Source organism: Myotis yumanensis, unplaced genomic scaffold (assembly GCF_028538775.1).
Source record: "Myotis yumanensis isolate MYYU_CA2020_CCGP unplaced genomic scaffold, mMyoYum1.0.hap1 SCAF_3, whole genome shotgun sequence".
Classification (NCBI taxonomy): Eukaryota; Metazoa; Chordata; class Mammalia; order Chiroptera; family Vespertilionidae; genus Myotis; species Myotis yumanensis.
The window spans coordinates 192,909,949-192,929,893 of record NW_027223754.1 but is presented as its reverse complement, the minus strand read 5'-3'; the positions used below and the strand labels follow the sequence as shown (position 1 = coordinate 192,929,893).

Below are 19,945 nucleotides of genomic sequence, written 5' to 3'. Positions count from 1 at the left end.
GGAACAGCCATATAAAGAGTGTCAGGCACTTGACTTAAAGCCAGTATTTGAAGACATTGTCTATTACATTGTTCATTCCTCTTAGGATTTGATTTTGGGGGAAATTTTTTCTCCCTTAAAGTAATGGTAGGTTTTTCTTTGTGGCTATATCCATAATTATACCCATATCTAGTTATATAAATATAGATGTATACATATGGGTATATATTTTTGCCTTGGTTGAGAGAAACTCATATCATTTTTTTTAATAATAAAAAACAAAACTAAATACATGTTCATTAAATAAAATTTAGCAAATAGAGGAAAACATGGAAAACAAAACAGCCAGAACTATACCACTTAAAACAATCTCTGAAGAACATTTTAGAGTATTTTTAAAATGTCTTTATTAGTTGATTGATTTTAGAGAGAGTGGACGGGAGAGGGATAGAGAGAGAGACATGGATGAGAGAGAAACTTTGATCGGCTGCCTCCTGCATGCCTCCTGCATGCCCCCTGCTGGGATCAAGCCTGCAACCCCCACATGTGCCATGACCAGGAATTGAACCAGTGACCTCTTGGTTCATGGGTTAACACTCAACCACTGAGCCACACCTGCTGGGCTTAGAGTATGTTTAATGGTCTTTGTATTATGTGCTATTCAACCTTGTAAAATAGAAGTAACCACATGTACGTTCACATTTTAATCCTATTTTTCCAAAGGTAAATTTAGCCTTTAACTATATAGTTAACTTGATTTTCAATAGTAGCAAATTTGCTCTCTTCTCTGTTTCATTCATTTTCTAGTTCTATTTGAACAAGTATATTTTATTTGCAACTTTTACTCTAAATCACCACCATGTCCTTACTAAAAATTAAATAGTTGGTCCTCTCAGGTGGAGCATGGCCCGGGGTGTCCAGCAGCACTGGAGGGCTCTGTGGGAACATCCAGCCCAGGACGGGGCTCAGGAGATGGGGTGTCTGCAGGAGGTGGGGCCCCAAGAAAGTGCGAGCCAGGTGTCATCCTCCTCACTGAAGCAGGAATTCCCAGGGAGAGAGAATCTGTAGGGTGTGGGATTGGGAAGGGGAAGTGGGTCCGGAGGAGCCCTGAGAAGTGTAAAGGCGCACTGGGAAGCACACGGCCTTGGCTGTCCCAGACCAGCTGTGGCATTTGGGCAAGTCACTTTACCACTCTGAACTTCAGTTTCCTCATTTAAAATGTGAGACAGAAAATGTATAAAGCTTTGCATTGAGTCTTGAAAAAGTACTCTCACAGTAATAGTGTCCAATTGTTCATAGATGAAAGGTTGATCCATACATTTACTAACAAAGCTTAAAAGTAAGCCTTGAAAAGATCAAGAAAATTCCAATAAAACCTGCATCCAATCCTCTTTACCCAATCATGTATTGAGGGACACTTCCATAGCCTGTGATCCATATATACAATGGAATACTACTCAGTCACAAGAAAAGATGAACAACTGCCGTTTGGGACAACCTGGATGGATCTGGAGAATATCATGCTAAGTGAAATAAGTCAGAGATAAAAAGTCAAGAACCATATGATTTCACTCATGTGGAATATAAAACTGGAAGTGATAAATGAACAAACGAACAAACAAAAACTCATAGACACAGACAACAGTACGGTGGTTACCAGAGGGGGTGGGGTGAGGTAGTAAAGGGTATAGGGGCTCAAATATACGACGATGAAAGGAGACTTGACTTTGGGTGGTGAATACACAATGCAATATGCAGATGATGTATTATAGAATTGTACAATTGAAAATATAATTTTATTAACCAATGTCACCCCAATAAATGTAATAAAAAACTGTCTAAAAACAAGCTCCAACAAAATGTAAAGGAGTAAAAATAAAATCTATAAATCTAAAAGAAGAAAATAAAATGTGATCATAACACATCCTTTGCAAACTTGGTGTGAGGAGTCAATGAAGTAGCATGTGTGAAGCTCCTGGTATACAGAATATGTAACAAAAACCGAGCTGTCACTGTACTTGCATCTGGGAGTTGTGGTAGGCGGTGCAGCTGACAGTTTGGATATTTGAAGGTCAATTAAAGAGATTTGGGAATCTTTCAAAGATGCAATGAAATTAAGACCACTTCCCTCATACATCACTGAACAGGGGGATGAGCGGGTGGCTGTGTCAGCAGAAAGTGAAGTTCAAAGTGAAACTCACTGAGATGTACAGGGCTTCCCTGGGCTTCACGCAAACTCACAGGAAGGTAGAAGGTGAGGAGGGGTTGGGGGACACCCTTCTTATCTGGGATGAGATCAGCCTTGAGCAGAGGAGGAGCTCTCTCTCAGGGACTCGGATAGGGATTCCCTGCCCACCCCCTCCCCACCCACAGGACTCAGTCTTCGCTTTCAACCCTCTTCTTCTGGGGCCTCCACAGTGCTGGTGTCATTGCTCAGCGCGCCAGGGTCAGCCCTTCCCACCCATCACTTCCTTGATCCAGTCCACATAATTGAGCACTTTGGTGTAGAAGCCGTACCCTTTGCCACACCCAATGCCCCAGGATACGATGCCCGTGGCCACCCAGTGACGGGCATGGCCATCCCATACTACATAGACGCTACCACTGTCCCCCTGGCAGACACTCTGCTGCCGTGTCTTATCCCCGACACAGAACATGTTATCAGAGAACACCTCAGTCCTCTGTTTCTCTTGAAGCCAGGCCTCGCAGGCCTCCCTCGGGGCGACAGGCAGCCTTGAGTATTTCAACTCGGTAGTTAGCCAGCCCATCTGCACACCAAACCCACTGACATAGCCCATCAGGCCACTGCGGTAGAAGGTCTCGTTGTCAGGCAGACAGACCGGGAGGAGGTGGGGGCCCAGGGGGACACTGTGCTGGAGTTCCAGGAGGGCAATGTCCCCGTTGAAGTTGTAGGACTCGTTCTGACGGTAGTCTGGGTGCACAACCACACGGCGCACAGGGTGGTTCCCCAGTTTTATCATCTCATCTATGCCTGTGTGGCCCAGGAACACCTCCACATTCCTCTTCTTCCCGAGAAAGATGCTGTCCTTGGGATAGATGGTGTGGGCGGCCGTGAGGATCCATCTGTCGCCCAGCAGGGCCCCGCCCCCACGGCCATAGATATTGGTGAAGGCTTGCCAGGGGAAGTTGCCCAGCTTAGCTTTGGAAGAACCCTGGGCCTCCTGGTTCTGGGCGATGGGGGTGACTGGCTGTCCACAGACTGGGAGAGAGGAGAGGTAAGGGTGAGAAACCAGCATGCATCAAGCCACCATGATTAAAGACCCACTTCTGTGAAGTGCTCTTCCTCCTGCCTCCTGAGCCATCTTAAGCTACTTTTTTACACTCTTGGTGAGACTACCCTGAGCAAACTCATGTAGCAAGCAGAGTTTGCCTCCAGTGCCTCTTGCCTCTGTTTTTTTGTGTGATTTCTTCATTTAAAAAAATGTTTTTTATTGATTTTAGAGGGAGAGGAAGAGATGGAGGGACAGAAGAAAAGAGAGAGAAACATTAATGTGAGAGAGAAACATTGATTGGCTGCCTTCTACATGCCCCTCACTGGGGATGTGGGGGGACGGAGCCTACAAGACCTGGAATCCAACTGGTGACCCTTTGGTGCATGGGACGATGCTCAACTAACTGAGCCACACTGCCCATGGCCATTTCCTCAGGCTGCCACTAGAGCTTTCTGTGGATCAGGAGTAAAATCTGAAAAATTTATTCAAATGGGTTAGAAAGGCAATGGTTTGACTGAAAAAATGGGTTTCAAAAATGGTAGGCTTGAATCCTCATATACTGCTGATGGGAATTTACAATGGTGCACCCATTGTGGAAAACAGTTTGGCAATTCCTCAAGAAGTTAAATATAGAGTTATGATAGGACCCAGCAATTCCACTTGTAGGTACATACTCAAGAGAACTGAAAACATACGTTCAAACAGAAACTGGTACATGAATGCTCATAGCAGCATTGTCTATAAAGGGCAAAAAGTGGAAACAATCCCAATGTCCATCAAATAATGAATGGATAAACAAAATGTGGTATGTCCACACAGTGGAATTCTATTCACTCATGAAAGGAAGGAAGTACGAATGCAAGCTACAGTGTGGATGAATCCTGAAGACATTGTGCTAAGTGAGAGAAGCCACACACAAAAGGTCACATATTGTATGATTCCATTGATATGAAATGTTCAGAATAGGCAAGTCCATAGAGACAGAACACAGATTAGTGGTTGCCAGAGGATGGGGAAGGGGAGAGTTGGAAGGGTACTGGGTTTCTTTTTGGGACGATGGGAATGTTTTGGAATTGGTGGTAATGGTTGCACAGCATTGTAAATAGACTAAAAATTACTAAGTTGTACACTTTAAAATGGTGAATTTTATATTATGTGAAGTTTATTTCAGGAAAAAAACAAACGAACAAAAAAGGTGGACTTTCTGGCCCTGTGGGATCTAAGAAGGGAGATGTTTTGGGGACAGAGAGCCTGTCTGTGTATTCCTAAAGCGTACCATACCAAGAGAGGGTTTCCTCTTATTACAACTCTGCCCCTCTTTCCCCTTCACTTTTCCATCTGATTATCTTCCTTCATGCTTTTGCTTTCTTAGTTATCTCTTTTTTAAAAAATATATTTTTATTGATTTCAGAGAGGAAGGGAGAGGGAGAGAGAGAAACATCAATGATGAGAGAGAATCATTTATTGGCTGTCTCCTGCACACCCCAACACTGGGGATCGAGTCTGCAACCTGGGCGCAATCTGGGCATGTGCCCTGACGGGAATCAAACTGTGACCTCCTGGTTCATAGGTTGATGCTCAAACACTGAGCCACACCAGCTGGGCTTGATTATCTCTCGATCTTTGAAGAATATGGGACAAGCTCCTTGCCTCTTCTTTTTTGGACCTTCTTGGTTTCCCTCTTCTTCCTCCCCTTCTGCCTTTATTTCCTCTTTCTATTTGAAGGCTTTCCTCTAACCCCCTGTATTCTGGTCCACAGGCCCCTGCTTGGAAAGTGGCCATAATCACAGCACTGGCAGGTTACTACTCACCAGGCACACAGCGAGGAGCCTCCTCCTTGTCCAGCGTCTCTTTCCCAGGGCTCTGGGCTCTGCAGGTGAGTGTCTCTGAGGAGTGAAATGAGGTGAGGCTCAGAATTGGGAGGTGGGGCTAAAAAAGTAGGTGCCACAGGCCCCTTGGTGGGAGTAAGGTAGATAGAAGCTGGTTCCCCAGCAGGTAGGGACTCACCTGCTGGCACCACCTGATAATAGGGCTCCTGGCAGTGGTTCTGGATCTCGGAGGAGTTGTCCCCAGGTGTGTGTGTGGCCTCAGAGTCACCACTAACCTGGCTGATGGGTCGACTATGGTTCATACCTATAGGGAAAAAATGGTCATTAGGACGTAGAACAGAATTGCAAACTGGCACACCAGAGAGTGATTCTGGCCCATGGCCATATTTAGTTTGACCTGTACAGTGTTTTTTGTTTTCTTTTTAGACATTTGAACTATTTTTCACTGATCAGATGGTCAATGCTAAAAAACAAATAACTAGGATATGGGGAAGCGAGCATTTTCAGACATGATTAGTGGGGGTGTAAAGTACCAAAACCTTTTAGGAGGGAAATTTAGCAATACCAAAATTAAAAATGCATTTTTTCACCTAGCATTTCCATTTTTAAGAATTTACCTTCATATGTGTGCTCCAAGATGTATATGTAATATATCAATAGCAGTACTGTCTGTGGCAGCAAAATATTTACCAGTGGAAGACTGATTAAACACATTATGACACATCAATCAAAGGAATATTATATGGCCATTAAAATAATTAGGCAACGCTGCCACATGTATATGGGATGATCTTTAAGATATATGACTGAGTGAAAGATGCCATATTTAAAACATTGTGAATAGTATGCATGCAGCACACACACACACACACACACACACACACACACACACACATACCTACCCACACAATTATATTTGAATGGCATAGCATGTCTTTGGAAAAATACCCAGGAAATGGAGAACAGAGTTGTTTCTGGACAAGATAGCCAGGGACTAAGGGGCCAGAGATCAGAGAAAGACTTACTCTTTACCACATTTTTGGGATATTTTTATAGTGAGCATATATTACCTTTAAAAAAATTCTGAGTTACCAATTGAAAAACAATTGGTAACCTTTGGCTTCTCTTGAAAAAACAAGATGATCTGCAAATTCTGGGCCAGTAAATAGTCATGGAAACAACTGTTGAGCAATGGCTGCCCTTTAACTGGCAGCTCATCAGCAGAGGCCTGGAGGGGGCAGGGAAGGTGTGGGCCTGGGTGTTCCTGAGCCCCCAGTGTCAATAGTCACTCAAGTTTCTGCTTGTAGCTTCAAGGCACCAGGGCCATGGCTATGGGCAGAGAGTGCATCCCCTAAGGACACTCACTCACGGCTTGGTAGAGGACCAGGAAGCCCTTGTGGAGGCCCGTTGTCCTGTCTGCAGAGGAGGCTGGTGCAGGGAAAGTCAGCCGCAAACTGTTCCCCGAGGACACAAACTCCCTCTGACCTGGGGGGCTGCCCAGTGGAGAGCCCACTTGGTCATAGAACCGGCTTGGATCCATCGCACTGGCTGTGATCTGAAAGGAGAGGGGGGCAGGCAGGTGTGGGGTGAATTTGCAGCACAAGGGGTCACTGGGTCACATCATGGGCACAGGCTTCATCCCCATCTAGGAGGTCTGCACTCCTCTGGGCTGAGAAGCTGTTCTCTGTGGAACCTTGCTCAAGTAGCTTCCTGTTCCGTTATTGACCCCCCAGTTTCTTCCAGACATGACCAGATAGCTTGCATATTTCTTCAGCCTGCTGTAATTGTCTCATAAAGCCTACCATATTTACCTTCTCTCAAGAAGCTCCTTGGGAACAGAGTCAGTAACATCATAACAACGATGTTTGGTGACAGATGGTTACTAGACTTATTGTGGTGGTCGTTTTGTGAGGTATATTAATATTGAGTCAATATATTGAACTCCTGAAACTCACATAATACTATATGTCAATTATAATGAAAAAGAAATCAATAATAAAGAAGTTCCTTGGAAACCCTAGGGTTCTCCCAATAGTCCACTGGATTGTAAGTTCCAAGAAGGCAGGAAGTACATCTATTCTGCTGGCCACTGAATCCCTGATGCTCAACATGGTGCCTATAGCACCACAGCTTTGAATCAACGACGATGCAGACAAAAGTCCCTTCCATCCAATCCCATCACCTTCCTCTTCTCTGAGTAACTTCCTGTGGGCCAACAGCTGTGACGCAATAAGACCCTCTGCAAACACTTAGCTGGGGTTCCTGGTCTTTCCTGTCCTCCTTCTTTTGGAGTGTCCCTCCTCTTACCCCTTGCACTGTAAATAAAGCCCCACAAGGCGTGGGAATCTAAGGACTCAAGTGCACACAGTGTGGATACTCTGGCTATTGTTGTTTAACTTACATGTTCTTTGAGCAGGGTGTCTCTGTGTCAAACCCTTTTGACTGCCTCACCCCTGCTCAAATTCCTTTCTGTGGGTTCCCCAACCCAACGCAGGATACCTTGGAAGGAGTTCCCTTGACTGATGCTTCATGCTTAATCTCTATTCTGGGCACATGGCTCACTGCTCAGCTCATATTATTTTTAAAATTTTATTCCTGATTTCATATTGACCCACAACCTGCATCCTTGCTAGTTTTTCATTCGCTTATTCTCCCAAAGTCTCAAATTCCTTTAAGAGGCCATCCAGCCTATCTCATTGCGATCACATTAACTGGGTAAAAGTTGGCATGAAGAAAATTTCTCAGTCACCCCAGTGCCTTGCTTGGGCACATTCCAATACTGTTCTTTTCCTCAGAACAACAACAAACTTAAGCCCCATATTTAAGAGACGCATTATCTCTTGGGGGAAGAAGCCTTTTTGCTCTCTGAAACTGTCCTTTACTGATCTGCTTGGTTGTCAAACTCCTCAGCTTTCTTTTTAGCTTCCTCACAAGTTGTTGGCTAAATAGAATCACGTAGGAGTCTAACTAGGAAAGCAGAATGAACACATGGCCGTGAGTCCTAAGACTTTGCTCTCAGGACTGTGTGACATGGGCAGTTGCTCAACCACCTCAGATCTTCGTTTCCTGTCCTGTAAAATGGTCTGTGAGGCCTCTTGCTGTCAGGGCAGCATGTCCTATGGCAGCTTTCCAGTATGTCCCTGAAGAGCAGTGGTGAAGAGGATACGAAATACCTGCTCATTCAAAATTCATTGTGCTGTGTGTCCTACACGTATGATGAGCTTGGATTTCATTTATTCTTTCATTTATTTATTTGAGAGTTATTATGCTCTATGTGCAAGACACTATGCTAAGTGCAGGGACACAAACATGAATAAGACATGGTTCTGCTACCGAGGAGCCCATAGTCTGGTTGAGAATATTGCATTTAAGGTGTGTGTGTGTGTGTGTGTGTGTGTGTGTTGCCATGGCAGCAGAGAGGAGAAAAGAATTCTATTCCTGAGCTTGGGTTTCCTCAATGACAAGGGAAGAGTCAGTCTGGGCTTAAAATTGTCCATGACTAAGAAGAACAGGGCTCATGGTGGGTGCTCAATAGAATTGGTTGAATTGAATATAGTCTTGGCTCCTGGTGAAATATGAAGCTTTAAATATGCATTTATCTCAAATCCCATTAATATGACAGCAAAGGGATGAAATGGTGTACATGGTCAATGACAGTGAGAGATGACAGCAGATGAGTGATGCCAGTAACATCTTGAAAGGTGGAATGGAGATGCAAAAGGGACAGCCTGACTCTGCGGAGGTGGAGGCCAACATAAAGCAGGTTCTCATCGCAGAAATTAGGATAACCAGGCACCGTGAGGATGGGGATGAGAGAGAGGCTTAGAGGAGCCTCTGTAGGAAGACCTCAGGATTCTGGTCCCTTTGCTCACCCTATGCATCCAGATAACTTTCGGGCTCACCCTGGCAGGAGACCTGAATGTGAGTCAGAGACCCTGGACTTGGGGTCCCCTGGGACACTTGATAGAGGGAGTGAGGCCAGAATTGAAAACAGAAGGATTAGGTGAAAGTCTACATAGCAAACAGTGAGATGCTACTGCTTGTTTACTAGAAGACTGGCAACTCTGATCAGGAGACTAGAGGATTCCTCTCCTAGGCTGGCTGTCCTCAAAGAGAATACTTCTGCTTACTGACACTGGGAGCACCGCCCCCCCCCCCCCCCGCCCCCGCCCGCAGACATCTAAGTCACCTTGTTGATAACCCTGTTTTCAAACTTGTTTCACAAATTTCAGCTCTCACACAGAGCATCCAATATCATTCTAGTACTTCATTCTTAAGTATGAATGGACGGCCGAGGATTATCAAACATTGTAGGAGAGATGAAAAGCAGAGACTAAAACAGGTGAAGAGTAAAAAAGAACTTGGATAATACAAGGACTAGAAGAAACATTTAAAAATAATTCTATTATAGGGAAAAGAGTATTGTCTAGTAAACAGGAACAGTATTCTATAAAAAGGCACATTTAGAAAATAAGAATGAGGCTTCAGACATAAAAATGTGTCAACAGAAAATAAACCATTACGATTGGTATTTAAAAGGGGGAAATCTCCCAGAAAGTGGAACAAAAAGACAAGGAGATGGAAAACACAACAGAATGAATAGCAAAACTAGAGAATCAGTCCAGAACATACAGCAGCTAAATCACAGCAGTTCCAGAAATCAAAAATAAAGCGAGTAGATGTCTGGAAATAATTTAAGAAACAATACAAGAGCATTCCTAGAATTGAAGGACTAGATTAAAAGAGTCTCCAGATTCAGAGAACTCTGTACAACCAGTGAAAAGCACATCAGGGCATATCATAATGAAAGTTCAGCATACTGGTAATAAAGAAAATATTCCCAAAGCTCTAGAGAGAAAAAAACTAAGGATCAGGACTCAATGCTAATCAGACTTAACACGAGAGCTAGAAGACAATACCATCAAATTTCTGAGAGAAAATGACTTCCAACCTAGAATGCAACCTGGTTAAACAATCCAACAACTGTGAGGGCAGAACAAAGACATTTAGGGTTATGTAAGAGCCTCTGAAATTTACTCCCACATACCTTTTCTGGAGGAGAAAGTGCTCCTACAAAAAGAGGGAGTAAACCAGGAAAGAAATGGTGATGGGATTCAGTTCCAACACAGGACAGGCAAAGGGAATCGCCAGCATGAGGGAGAAGGGGACTCCCAGAAAGTGTGAAGGCTTAGAGAACAAAGAATTCAGACCGAGGGAAGAAACCATCAAGAGATCTGTAGGTGAGTGTCACCAATAAAAAAAGAGGACTCAGAGATTGACATTTGTACTTGAATGTGCTGAGAAGAGATTTACTCTCCTGGCTAAGAGTTTGGGGAGGTCAGTTACAGAGAACTAAGCAAACCAAAGATTAGAGCAAAAACCAACAAAAAATTCCAAAGAACTCCATGTAATTATTGACTCCTAGAAACCAAAGTCGGAGAAAACAAACAAACCTACAATTATTGTACTTCACTGGCTCAGATCTGAATATTTTAAGTTATAATAATACAAATAATGACTCTAGATTTAATAAAAAATGACAGTATTGGTAAACGGGGTGGATGGAGGAGGGGAAATGTAGATGGTGAAGTTCTAAGATAGAGCTAGTCTTATCATCTATAGTTGAGAGTTCATGGGTAATATTGCTAGACAGACAAGAGCAGAGCAAGGCCAGGCACAGAAACTCACAGGGCAGAGAGACCTGATGCCCAGCAAGGGGGAAAACTGGGACAACAAGAACCTCACCCCCAGGTAACCTATCCTCCCCTAGCATGTCACTGCTCATGCGGTTTGGACCCCTGGTCTTTAATATCGATGGTCAGGTGGTTTAGACCTCCTGACCTTTTCCTCCTTAAAGACAACATCGAGGCCTCAGTTGTATTTCAGCTCCAGGTCCAGAAACGCAGCAAAACCTGACAAGTCATGCTGTGGCTGCCTCAGGACAAGCCTCATTGATTAGTGACCCCCTGCCCTGGCACTGACCAGTCAGTAGAGCACACCTAGAAAACTGATGAATATTCTATTAAGACTCTCCCCTGAGACCTCTCCTGAGATTTCCACCTGCAAGAGAGAGATACATATGCTTAGGACAAAGGACCCAGTGCACACTCTCCCCCAGGGGAGCACGCCAGACCATTCTCTTCCCCCTTCTTTTTTTAAGGGATCCCAGGAGACTTGTAACCAGAGGAGCAATGGGCAGCGGCAGCTTGCCCCAGGCTAACCCCCGAACCTGTCTCCAGGACCCCCCTTTCTCTGACTTCTCAGTGAGCCAAAGCAGCCCACCCAGGCTTTCCTGAAGCTTTTTCTATGGCCTTCCTTGCTTCACTGTCCTAAGGATATTTTTGCTGCCATCATGGATACAATACCCTTTGGCTCAGCGTCGTGTAGCTCTTCCTTTTGGATATCTCCAACTCCTATCCTCTTTTCCTTAAATAAATTAAAATTTCTTTATTCACTGCCTGAGATGGCTATTTAGCCTGACCGTGCATCACCAACTTTACCCTTTCCAATGTGTTTTACAAAACACAAACAAAACCAGAATGAGCATGTTAGTGATACAGATGAAAATAACTACCAGATGAAACAGCTACATGAATTGTAACTAATTGCCCCAGGAGAGGACAATGGGGGGGGGGGGGGGAGTAGGCTGGAGACAGCTGTTTCTCATTATATGCCTTGTAGTACTCGGATTAAAAAACAACAGCCCTAACTGGTTTGGCTCAGTGGATAGAGCGTTGGTTAAGGGCATGTACCTTGGTTGCAGGCATATCCCCAGTAGAAGGTGTGCAGGAGGCAGCTGATTGATGTTTCTCTCTCATCGATGTCTCTAACTATCCCTCTCCCTCCTCTCTGTAAAAAATCAATAAAATATATTAAAAACAACAACAACTATGTGCATGTATTATTTTGATATAAATAAAACTTAAACCAAAAGATAACATGAGGTACTGTTTTTGAAGTGTCCTTGTTCGGATAATGCCCTTACCCTAAGAACTTTTGCCATAGGTCCTCTAAGGTAAACCTAGTCACCAAATCTTTTGCTATTATTCATGCCCAGCTGCCTGCCCTGACAGAGCAAGTATTCAGGTGTGTTTAATGACTGACGTGTGAGTCCTTGCTCTTTATTCTAGGGATTGGCAGTATTTGTGTGTTCCTTTGGGGCCAAGATGGTAGCAGAGCCAGGGACAGGGCTGCTGGCGGAGGCTGTACATCGGGGCAGACCCCAGCCTCCCAGGTAAGCCCGTCTGTGCCCCTCACTTGGGCTCTTCATCCATCCTCTGAGGTTCAGGGCACTGCCCCCGCCCACTGCCCCCTGGGCTCCAGGCCGGAGGATCCCTCCCCAGAGTCCCTCCAGGACCCCAGCTCACGGTGACAGAGTCCGGGTCACAGTCCTGGGACAGCTCCAGGTCCAAGTCCTGCAAGATAAGCTTCACAGCAAAGCCCTCCGGGGCCTGGATGACAGTGGTGCTCTCTTGGCCTTCGAGGTACGGCTCTGGGTACCCCGGGGAGGTCAGCTGCTGGGGCAGTTGCTGGGCCAAGAGCACAGAGCCCTGCGTGGGGCAAGCCTGGAGGACGCCCCAGAGAAGCAGCCACCACCTGTGAGGGGGTGAGGGCAAGATGAGGCCTGTGGAGTCGTGAGGAGCGGGGGCAGGCTGTGCCAAGGGACTGAGGGACCAGCTAAGGCATGAGCAGCTGTGGCCTCAGCCCTTGAGGCCTGGCACCTCTGCCTGCTCCCTATCACCCCTCTCTGCCCCAGTTCCTCCAGCCTCCTACTCAGCCTGAGTAGGAGTTTTCCACCATTGTTGTCTCCGTGGGGAGTCTCGTACAGAGTTGGGGGCTACTTTCTGCTTCAGCAGATCCCACCCCCACCCTGGGAACTGAGGGAGACATGGTGGTACAAGTGAGGGACAGTTAGATGTTAGTTTCCTGGCTCAGAGCATCGGGCTTGATCACCCCCAGGAAAGGCTGCTGGAAGCTACGGGCAATTTCTAAGTCCCCTCTGCATGAAGTGGCTGTGTGTGTGTGTGTGTGTGTGTGTGTGTGTGTATACACCCCTGGGTCCCACCCCATCCTTTTCCTCTCCTCCAGGCCTCTCCAAGGGCACACTCACATCATGCGTGCACAGCTTATGGAGTTGGGGCTTCCCCAGAGATAATTCTCCACCTCTGAGACCAGGCATCTGGAATGGGCCATCTGGGACCTTAGAGAGGACTTGGCCCAGGTTAGGGAACAAGAGGTGGGGCTGGAGAGGGCCCTGAGGGGGAGGAGGGAGCAGTTACTGGAAATGGGTTGAGTAATTCTCTGGTTCCTTTTTCTAATTCTCTGGGTTGAGCGCCACCTACTGTCTAACTTGGGGATAGCTCACCCACCACAACTTAAGGCAGTGGTTCTCAACCTTCCTAATGCCGCGACCCCTTAATACAGTTCCTCATGTCGTGGTGACCCCCAATTTCATTGTTACAAATTGAACATAGTTAAAGCATAGTGATTAATCACAGAAACAATATGTAATTATATATGTGTTTTCCGATGGTCTTAGGTGACCCCTGTGAAAGGGTCGTTCGACCCCCAAAGGGGTCGCGACCCACAGGTTGAGACTAAACCGATGTGGGCTTCAGAGATCAGGGGTGGGAGGGCACTGACTCTGGGCTCTCTTGGACTATTTGTACAAAATAGTAAATGGTAGGGTGGTCCTTGTGAGTTATGGCTGTTGCCTTTAATCAGCCATACCTTTCCCTCCCTGAGTTTCCACTCATTTATGTTACCAGCCTACCCATTGTTGAACTTGAGGTTTTTGATCTGTGAACTTGAGCTTCTCCCCTAAGCAAGTCTGGGGCCCTCGCTTAGGTAATCTTTTGCTCACAATCCCTGGAAGCTGCTTGTCCACCAGGGTCAAGTTGGCACAGGGCTGGGATTAGGCCCCGACTTCAGCTTCTTTAGGCAGATACCAGGGGCCATGACTAGGCACAGAGGCCACGCTCCCTAGGAGACACTCACCCACGACTTGATAGGGGGCCAGGAAGTCCTTGTGGAGGCCAGTGTTCGTGTCCTCAAAGGAGGCAGGTGTGTGGAAGGTCAGCAGCAGCCGCTACAACGGGGCTGTGATCTGAAAGGGAAGGGATGGGGTGTGGGGGGGAGCAGGCAGGTGTGAAGGATTCTGCACCACTAGTGGTCACAGGGTCACATCCTGGGTGGACTCCATCCTTGTCTAGAAGTTCTGCACACCTCTGGGGCTCAGAGCCACACCTCGCGGTGGCTTTGTCAAATAGTTTTACTCACCCTTTGTCCCCCGGTTCTTTGGGCCACAAAGGCTGCCATATGCCTGGAATGGCTCCTCACCTCCTCTAGTGCTGTCAGTCCACAATTCTTCCAGGAGACTCTCTGGGAGCCCTTGGGGGTATTCCCAAGCAATCTGCTAGGCCGGGGCTCACATCACCAATGTCTACTAGGGCTCCTAGCCCATATACAGGGTCAGGAAATGTGTGTGGTTGAATCTTGCAAATATGGCTAGAAAGTCTCTTAGCTGGCTTCTTCCCTTCTTCCTCCCTACACTAACCCCCTAATCCTCCTTTATTCAGCCCCACTGTTGCTTTAAGATTTTTTCTGCTACCACGCTGTGGACCTGACTTTTCCTTTTTTCTCCATCCCCACAGAATACTCCCCCTTACCTCCAACAAACACATGTGGTTGTAACTTAACTATCTAATAACAGTGAAAAAAATTTAAAGATACAAAATATACTGAAAAACGGTATACTTCTGTATATATATTTTTAAAATTTTTTCTTTATTGATTAAGGTATTATATATGACCTCTGTATGTTCTTAATCCTGTAATAGTAATAAGTAGCTCCTTCTGGGCTCTCTCTGGGTCATTCCAAATGACCAGGCTCCTTCCCAAGCACCATTCTTCTGGGGTCCTCCCCTTCCTAGAGCCTTGTCCTTTCAGCCTAAGTCCAAGGGACAGCTTGGGGGGCAATCCCTGTCACCCCCATTCCATGACGTAATCTCTACTCCGGGTGCATGCATGCTGCTCAGGTCCCTGGTGGTGTGTATGTTCTCTTCCTTCTCGTTACTCTGCTTTTATTTGTCCCTCTCCCTCCTTCCCTCCCTTTCTCCAGGCCTTTGTGCTCTCTTTCATCCTCCTCCTTGCTCTAACTTCAGCTCTGACAACTTCCTCTCCTCTGAGCATCTTATTGCTCCATCTTCCTGGGGAGCCTCTGACTCAAGAAGGAAGTTTCCTGTTGGGCTTAAGAATTTTTATTGTTGGGGGGAGACCAAGATGGCGGCGTAGGTAAACACCGGAGACCACTGCCGCAAACAACCATTTCAAAAATACAACTAAAAGACTGAACGGACATCACCCAGAACCACAGGAAGGCTGGCTGAAGAGAGACTCTACAACTAGAAGGAAAGAGAACAGCAAATCGAGGCTCAGAGGCGGCGCAGTGTGGAAAATACAAAGGTACCGAGGTGCGCGCGCAAAGCGGGCTGGTGGCTGAGGGCGAGGTTGTCGTTTTCGGTCGGGAGTGAGTCTCAGACTCTGGGCTCCAGATCCGGGCGAGTCTCTAGGGACCCAGACTCAAACGGGAGAAGCGGGATTATCCGGCATCAGTTGGAACCTGAGGGCAGCTTTCTCTCCGAGGTTTGCAGCGGCTGCCGGGGTTCTGAGAAGCAGAGCCTCTGGGAACGGGACTGAGCGTGGCCATAACTGCTCCCTCCGCCCGCCCTGTTGAGCCCGCCCCGCCCAAAGCCTGCGCACAGCCATTTGCCGATCGCCTCAGGCAAAGGCTGGATTAGCGCCTCCCCAGAAGGCAGACGTTTTCCACACAGCTGATTTCCACAGCCAGCCGGCCTGGTGGTCAAACCCCTCTAGTGTTAACTACAACAATTAAGGCTTGGCTAGAACAAGACTGCACACAGAGACCACAAGGGGGTGCACCAAGAAAGCATAAAAGATGCGGAGACAAAAAAACATGACAGAAATGGAGGATATGGAGCTAAGAATCGCAATTTTGAGGGCTTGCCATAAATTTGTGCAGAGCCTCACGAAAACTAATGAGACCCTCGATGCTACGATAAAGAAATTAGAAAGTAAGCATACACGGACTGAAATAAAGAATATTATACCCAATAGCAGACCAGAGGAGTACAATAATCAAACCAAAGATTCGACAAAAAACACCCAATTGGAAAAGCAAAATGAAAAAAGAATCCGAAAGTGTGAAGATAGTGTAAGGAGCCTCAGGGACACTTTTAAGCGGTCTAATATCAGAGTCATTGGAGTCCCAGAAGATGAGAGACAGCAAGATATTGAAAACCTATTTCAAGAAATAATGGCAGAAAACTTCCCCCACCTGGTGAAAGAAATGGACTTACAGGTCCAAGAAGCGCAGAGAACCCCAAACAAAAGGAATCCAAAGAGGACCACACCAAGACACATCATCATTAAAATGCCAAGAGCAAAAGACAAAGAGAAAATCTTAAAAGCAGCAAGAGAAAGAGGCTCAATTACCTACAAGGGAATACCCATACGACTGTCAGCTGATTTCTCAACAGAAACTTTGCAGGCCAGAAGGGAATGGCAAGAAATATTCAAAGTGCTGAATACCAAGAACCTACAACCAAGATTACTTTATCCAGCAAAGCTATCATTCAGAATTGAAGGTCAGATAAAGAGCTTCACAGATAAGGAAAAGCTAAAGGAGTTCATCACCGCCAAACCAGTATTATATGAAATGCTGAAAGGTATCCTTTAAGAAGAGGAAGAAGAAGAAAAAGGTAAAGATACAAATTATGAACAACAAACATGCATCTATCAACAAATGAATCTAAGAATCAAGTGAATAAATAACCTGATGTACAGAATGAACTGGTGATTATAATAGAATCAGGGACATAGAAAGGGAATGGACTGACTATTCTTGGGGGAAAAAGGGGTGTGGGAGATGCGGGAAGTGACTGGACAAAAATCATGCACCTATGGATGAACACAGTGGGTGGGGAGTGAGGGTGGAGGGTGGGGTGGGAGCTGGAAGGAGGGGAGTTATGGGGGGAAAAAAGAGGAACAAATGTAATAATCTGAACAATAAAGATTTAATTTAAAAAAAAAAAAAAAAAAAAAAAGAATTTTTATTGTTGGCTTGACCGGCCGGCGTGGCTCAGTGGTTCAGCATCGAGCCGTGGGCCAGGAGGTCATGGCTCAATTCCTGGTTGGTCCACATGCCTGGGTTGTGGGCTTGTGTGGACCTGACTTTTCCTTCTTTCTCCATCCCCATCCCCAAGGAATACTCCCCTTTGCCCCCAACAAACACATATGGTTGTAACTCAACTATCTAATAACAGTGAAAAAAAGGCCACAGACAAATTCCAAATCCTGAGGTAACTGAACTCAGGGTTTTACTGCTCTCTTTTTTCTTTTCCTTTTAAATTTACTTTTCAATTATAGCTGACATATAATATTATATTAGTTTCAGGTGTACAACATAGTGATTAGACATTTAGATATTTGTATACCTTACAAAGTGATCCCCCAATAAGTTTAGTACCCACCTGACACCATAGTGATTACAATATTATTGACTATACAAGAGGCCCAGTGCACAAAATTTATGCATGGGTAGGGTCCCTAGGCATGGCCGGTGAGCAGGGATGATCGACAGGGCAATCAGGAGGGGGGCCCTGCTGGCACCTGGCTTGGCTGGCCTGGCACCACCCACTCGCCAGCCCCGCCCCCCCGCTGATGCTGTGGGGTCAGGGCCTGTGGGTTAGGGGGAGCTCCTGCATTGAGCATCTGCCCCCTGGTGGTCAGTGCGCATCATAGCGACTGGTTGTTCCTGTGGTCATTCTGCCGTTCGGTTGATTTGCATATTAGGGTTTATTATATAGGATTCCCTATGCTGTATTTTACATCCCTTTGACCATTTTTATAATTGGCAATTTATACTTCTTAATCCCTTTCGCCTTTTGTCCATCCCCTCCACCCCCTCTCCCATCTGGCAACCATTGGTTTGTTCTGTGCTCCTCTCTTTCCTTTTCCAGCTCTTCCCATAGGCTGGTTCCTATCTTCCCTGTTCGATCACCGAGCATGGATTCCTTCAGTTAATTCAAATAATTGCAGAATCTTAAATCTTTGATAAGAAATCAAACAGAGTAATGGGATTTTATCTTTATGCTTGAAAGGAGGAAAAGAGAATCCCAAAGGTATTCTTCTGGTTTAACAGATAAGCAATAATCTCACAAGTATTTATGCTTTCTGGAAAGTAAAAGGTTAATTAAATTTTTTATGAGTAACAAGTTATCAATGATCAATCAGAATTGCAGACTTTTAACATTTATAGACTAGGGATGGTCATAAAGCAATCATCTTTGAAGTCTGAATGTCTTTAAAGATTCCTTTGTGTAAATTACACTCCAAAGATGACATAAATACAACATGGAACAGGATTATGTAGTTTCATACCAGTGAGATGAAGTGTTTTTGGTTCTCCACTTTATCAGAATCAACTGTATGAGCAGAATCCTGTCTGATGTTCTGCAAGGCTAGGCTAACAGGGAGTACACTCTGTCCTCATCTTGCTCAGGTTTATTTTGTTGGCATTTGTGAGGCTTGCTGTTTAAAACCAAGCACCAGAATTTCATTTCAGAGGATTTAGAGGGAACAAAGGGCAGGTCTGAGGAGCTTAAAATGTACAAAAGAAAAGAACAAGTTAACAAGTGTAAATATTGGACACATTAGGTCTCTCATCTACAATTGTGAGTCAGGTCCCTCACTCCAGGCTGAGGGAGAGGGCTTGGCCTGGACGAGGCAACGGGGCTGTTAGCTGGGGAAGGCTCTGGGGAGCAGGAGGAGCAGAAAGTTACTGGAAATACAGTGCTTATCAACACGACTTTAAATCTCCAGAGTAGACTCCACTGTGGTCTGGCGTGGGGATGACCGAAATATTGGAGCTGATTTTTACCCCAATTGAGGCTTGACATTTCTGAGACCGGGAAAACCTCTTAACCACCAACCATCAGACTTAACTGAAGGAAAAGCTAAAGAAAGTTCTCTGGGGACCAGGCCAGCTGCCTATTTTTTTGTTTTTAAATTCTCTTTCTCAAAGCCTCTATTTCCATTTCTTTATGCTCGTGGTTCTCTACCTCTGCCTTTCTTGTCTAGGCCGGGTGCTCTGGGGAGAAGGGCGAAGGCCATGTGGCAGCACCAGGACCCGACCTCGTTCATATGAGGTGGGGAAGAAGGGAAGCCTTTGGTGCAGGCAGTAGAATTCACCTCCGTGGACTCCTCCTCAGTTCTGGTCTGCACTGCTCCTCCTTGCCCTGAGCTGGAAACCTGGAGGTTCAGCTGGTGTTTGAGGTCCTGTGTTCTCATTGGATGTCAGAGCAGGTCAGGTGGCTGGCTGTGGACTGCTTGGCCCATGGTGTTTAGAAGTCCAGGTTGGGCCACTTCTTGTCAGTTGAGGGAGGAGTCAAATGAAACCCCAGAAGAGGAAACTTTCTATTGACACCTGCAAGTAAAAAGCCAGGTCCTGCTGGAACAGCCAGCCCATGACCCAGAGGGGCCATAGCATGAGCCCACAGGGATCTGTCCTAGAAGGAGGGGTGCTGAACCAACCACTAGATCATAAGGGGTAGGGACCCCATAGTATAATAGTCCTTTGTTTCTCTGATTATGTTTCACTATAGCTACTCCTTTGTCATCCAGCCATCTAAACACCTAGCAGCCCTAACAATACTGGTGACTTCTGCATTGATTGCCACCCACCCTGCATCACTTTATTTGAATCACTCATCACTGATTCACTTTATTGTTGTTGACTCTGATAGGTCTAGCGAGATCATTAGCACTATACCCACCAGGGTATTGGTTGGCTGCCTCCTGCATACCCCCGCATTGGGGATCGAG

General features: G+C 45.9%; 1 protein-coding gene across 1 annotated transcript; it reads right to left on the bottom strand.

The window, feature by feature from the left end:
* Positions 1 to 412: 412 nt before the first annotated feature.
* On the bottom strand, positions 413 to 13,234 carry C1RL (complement C1r subcomponent like). Its single transcript, XM_070407918.1, has 6 exons — positions 13,152 to 13,234; positions 12,409 to 12,637; positions 6,407 to 6,596; positions 5,220 to 5,345; positions 5,024 to 5,098; positions 413 to 3,199 (listed from the first exon to the last, which is right to left on the bottom strand). Exons 1-6 carry the CDS (start codon positions 13,232 to 13,234, stop codon positions 2,427 to 2,429), a joined length of 1,476 nt encoding a protein of 491 aa, XP_070264019.1. The 3' UTR covers positions 413 to 2,426.
* Between the last annotated feature and the right edge of the window lie 6,711 nt (positions 13,235 to 19,945).